The 4,508-nt window shown below is 48.8% G+C and overlaps 1 protein-coding gene across 1 annotated transcript; it reads left to right on the plus strand.

The window, feature by feature from the left end:
- The first annotated feature begins 1,262 nt into the window (after positions 1-1,262).
- On the plus strand, positions 1,263-4,285 carry TCF21 (transcription factor 21). The gene is made up of 2 exons (XM_055433687.2): positions 1,263-1,994; positions 3,742-4,285. Exons 1-2 carry the CDS (start codon positions 1,545-1,547, stop codon positions 3,829-3,831), a joined length of 540 nt encoding a protein of 179 aa, XP_055289662.1. The 5' UTR covers positions 1,263-1,544; the 3' UTR covers positions 3,832-4,285.
- Positions 4,286-4,508: the final 223 nt, after the last annotated feature.

Here is a 4,508-nt window from a genome sequence, read left to right on the forward strand (position 1 = left end):
ACAAGACCTTGCTAACAAAACAAAACCTTAGAGGTTAGTGAATTCCCAGCTGAGCCCAGGATTAGAGATACGGTATCTCAGTTTAGGAGAGGGGTATAGATTCCCAGCCAAAAGCTCAGAATCCACTCTTATATTCTGCTCCAGCCCCCTCTACTTCAGTGCCTAATTCCAAGGAAAGAAAACCTGGAGAAGAACTAGTAAGAGAGATCCATGCCTTCTGTGTCTCTGGTTTCATTTCATCAATGTCGTTCAATCCCTCGATTTCTGGTCCCCTTGCTTTTCTACTCTTCAAACTTCTTCTCTGAGAAAGATGGTCGGGGCTGGAGTTAGGCGTGGAAAAAAAGAACCTTTCTGAACTGGATAATATTGCTCAATGTTTTGTAATGTCAGCCTTACAAGCAGAGCCCCGGTAGCCAAAAAAAGGCAGCATTGGGAGGGAAGAAAGCAGAAGTCCGGGACCAGGTGATGTCTGAGACAACTAACATTTTAAGACAATATTAAATGGATCTCCAGAAAGAAATTTAGGGGAAAATTTTAATTTCATTAAGAAAAGATTATCAACTAACAAAATACTTTCCATAAATCCATGTTACTCTATCTCATTTCCCCCTATGCCCCCTTAGATGTGTGTGTTGTGTGTGGGTGTGCAATGGTTATGTCTGTTTGTGTACACACGGGCAATTCCTTGATATCTTTAAAGGGACCAGGCGCAAGTGGATGTTTTGGTACTTTCTCGGTCATCACCCTAAAGATCCTATAAAGCACCTACTGTCTTAATTCACCACAGTTAATATGAGAAGATATCTTGGAAAAGCCACAGTTTTACAGTGTTGGCAGGAGGTGGTGGATCCGTGTCTGGATTTTAATTGGTGTTTTCTGTGAGGAAGTGGGGAGCCGGGGGATGAGATCTGTGGGTTTAAGGCCCAGAAAAAGCAGAGATGTGGTCGTTTTCCTAAAGTTCTCAGACAGGGTCAGCTATGACCTCTTAAGAAGGAAAGCCGACCATAAGAGATGGGCCCCGGGAAAGGAGCTTGGGTGGGCCCCGCTGCTCCCTGGTTCATCCCAAAGTGGGAGAAGGTGACTGGTATTCGCGTCCTGCGGTGGAGCTGGTTTCCATTACAAGTTAGAAATCAGGGGCCGTGCGTGAGAGTTTCCCTCGGGTTGTGAAAGGGGTCTGAGCTCTGCTGGGGCCTGGCAGGCCCCTCCCCTGGGCGGCAAGGATCCGCCTCTCTATTCCCCAGATAAATTCCTAGTGTCCACCGAATTCCTCCGCGCTCTCTTACAATCCTCTCCGGCCACGACTCCGGGGGTGGGGAAACTGCGCGTCGGTTTCCTGCCCGCAGAAGCCCTCGCGGCTTCTTCTCCCCACTCTGCGAAGGGGAGAGGGGTGTGAGACCCAACCAGACCCCCACCTCCCGGCTCCCCACCCCGAGGTGGCCGCCTCATACTCCACATTCGGGGGCTCACTGGTTTCGAGGTCTCTCTCTCTCCTCTTCCCTCTCTCCTCTCTCCCTTCCCTCTCTCTTTCATCCTCTCCCCCAAACATGTCCACCGGCTCCCTGAGCGATGTGGAGGATCTTCAAGAGGTGGAGATGCTGGACTGCGACGGGCTGAAAATGGACTCGAACAAGGAGTTTGTGACTTCCAACGAGAGCACCGAGGAGAGCTCCAACTGCGAGGCCGGGTCTCCCCAGAAGGGCCGCGGCGGCCTGGGCAAGAGAAGGAAGGCACCCACCAAGAAGAGCCCCTTGAGCGGCGTCAGCCAGGAGGGGAAACAGGTTCAACGCAACGCGGCCAACGCGCGCGAGCGAGCCCGGATGCGGGTGCTGAGCAAGGCCTTCTCTAGGCTCAAGACCACCCTGCCCTGGGTGCCCCCGGACACCAAACTCTCCAAGCTGGACACGCTCAGGCTGGCGTCCAGCTACATCGCCCACTTGAGGCAGATCCTGGCCAACGACAAGTACGAGAACGGTTATATTCACCCGGTCAACCTGGTAAGTTTTCGGGTGTGGTGGCGGCGTCTCGCCCCCGGCACCCCGGACACAGCGCGCCCGCAGTGGGTCCCCGGTGTGAGGGTGCGCGCCGGGCTGGGAAACGCGCATCTTGGTCACCGCCAGGCAGTGCCTCTAGGGGACCGTGCGGGCGATCCCCACACGGTCCTCGCTCTCTGCCTTCCAAGCTGCGGAACGCGGTGATTTATGCGAGTGTTTGACGTGGCAGCCCAATTAAGAGTTTGCAAGCACGTTGAGCTGGCAAAGAGGAGGGATCCCCCGCACTGGCACCAGCGCCTTCAGGGCTAGTGCCGGACAGAGGACACGGAGGAGATGCTACGCGCTAAGGAGGCATTTTAGTAGTCCTTCTATTCTTCCTTTAGCCAAAGAGTAGAATTTGATCTCACTCCTCCTCCACTTCTTGTAAATAAAAACATCCTACTCTGTTTCTTTCCCAAAGTTTTCCATATGTAGAACTTTACATATGAACACATCGTGCCCCCCATAACTATCACCTAAGTCCTCAACTGTTTAAATATTCTGCACTTCTCCTGTCGATGGATTAACACGTTTGAATCCCAGAAGTTCTAGCAAATATCAGCATAATCAGTACATTCTCACGACTGTTAGTGTAATAAATAATATTAAAATAGGTCACTCTCCTTCAAGATTTAAGAGCATGTTACTTTTTATCTTAATAAGTAATTAAGAACCTAATATTTTTCTCAAAGGTATTTTACTGTTTAAAAAATATATTTTAATTCCCTCTTTGCATTTGATTTAATTTTAAGGGTTCCGGGCTCTAAAGAAAAACAAAAACTAACTAGCACCTTTGTTTATATATGATAAGAAAGAGACGTTTTCCTCTTAAAAGTCTTCTTATCAGTCAGCACTAGGAAGACAGGTTTGAAGATTTGAGTGGTCTTCTCTCTGAACTGGTTTTAGGAATGGTGGGGGGAGGTGAATGGGAGGGGGTTGCAAAACCATATTTTGCTATAGAAAGTGTTTTTCCTTTCATTAAGCGTCAAGTTTTCTTAAATGAGTAAACAGCTTTTTAAAATCTGGACCTAAAATGAAAGCAGTACCTTCATTTACAGCTGTTGCTGCCTTCATCCTTGATTAAGAAACCTTAAGTGAGCTTTATTATAAACATCAGGAAGAAGGGAAGAGAAAGCTGTGTTTGCTCAGCCCTGTAGGAGGACAGTCTGAAAATTCGCCGGTATATTCTTTTATCCACATTATTTGTTTTTAAGAGCTGGCGATTAATTTAGAAACGGTGATGAAAAGCCCGCCTTTGTGATGGAAATGAAAGTTAGAAGTAGTGAAATCCCTGGGGGTGAAAACGAGAGGGCTGGGAGCCTGACCAGGGCCTCAGAAGAGCCTCACCAGGGCCAGAAGGGCGCTTCACCTTGAACCCAGTGCCCAGCGGTTCGAGATCCTTCTCTGTTTCCCTGCTCAGTCTCACCGCGGCATCTGCCTCCGGGCTGTGCTTTTTCTCTTGGGTTTTCACTTCGGACCTAGTGTGAGCCCCTCTTTGCTCTGCCACCTCGAGCTGTGACTTGGCGCCAAGGCCGCTTTCTGCTTTATCCAGTCTCAGGGCGCGTTAGGTCAGAGTGAATTGCAGAGATAACCGGTCTCTCCAACTTACCGCTTGCCGCCACCCGCGCCCTTTTCTCTGGTCTCCGGCTCCGGCCTCGTCCCACCCCTCCTCCACGGCCACTTACCTCCTCCACCCTCTTCTCTCCTGCAGACGTGGCCCTTTATGGTGGCCGGGAAACCCGAGAGTGACCTGAAAGAAGTGGTGACCGCCAGCCGCTTATGTGGAACCACGGCGTCCTGACCTTGGAGGTGCGAGTCTGGGAAAGGCGCGCTCCCGGGGGGAGCGGGCCCCAGGGAAGGCGACCCTTGCCCTCTCCGCTCTCTGTCCCTGCTTCCCCCTCGCAGCTCTCCTCTCCCTATCCCACCCCGCGAGAACACTTTACAGCGACGAGGAGATTCGTTTCCAAACCAGAGAAACATCAACTGTACTTACAACAATTCCCATCTATTTAACTTTATTAACTTCTACCGTGAATGACTCTGCGAGCCTTGCTGGTCCAAGTGCAATATGTAATTATAAATATATAAATAGATAATAAGAGCCTATCAATGTGTATCTTTTGTACAATATGTTGTAAAATGTAGATCATAGAATAGCTGACTTTGACAGTCACATTTATAAAGTAATTCACTTAAAGATATATTTTTTTCAAACAAGTTTTGCTACTTTCAAAAATAAATCTTTCTTTATATTGCTAAAAGCCCTGCCGTTTGGTGTGATTTTTGGAAAAATTGTTTGGAATAGAAAGGTGGGGAACCATGGGGGCACCTCGATAATAAAAGTGGTCCTTTTGAACCTCAATCCAAACTTATTTGAGAGATAGAAAATGATTAAGTACGATTTCCACCATGGAAGGTGCAAATCATATTTTGCACTGAAACCTCAAAAAGAAACGAGTCTCAAGTTTGCAGATTACT

The sequence above is a fragment of the Moschus berezovskii genome, chromosome 10 (genome assembly GCF_049115385.1).
Source record: "Moschus berezovskii isolate FMDL1 chromosome 10, NW_MosBer_1.0, whole genome shotgun sequence".
NCBI lineage: Eukaryota > Metazoa > Chordata > Mammalia > Artiodactyla > Moschidae > Moschus > Moschus berezovskii.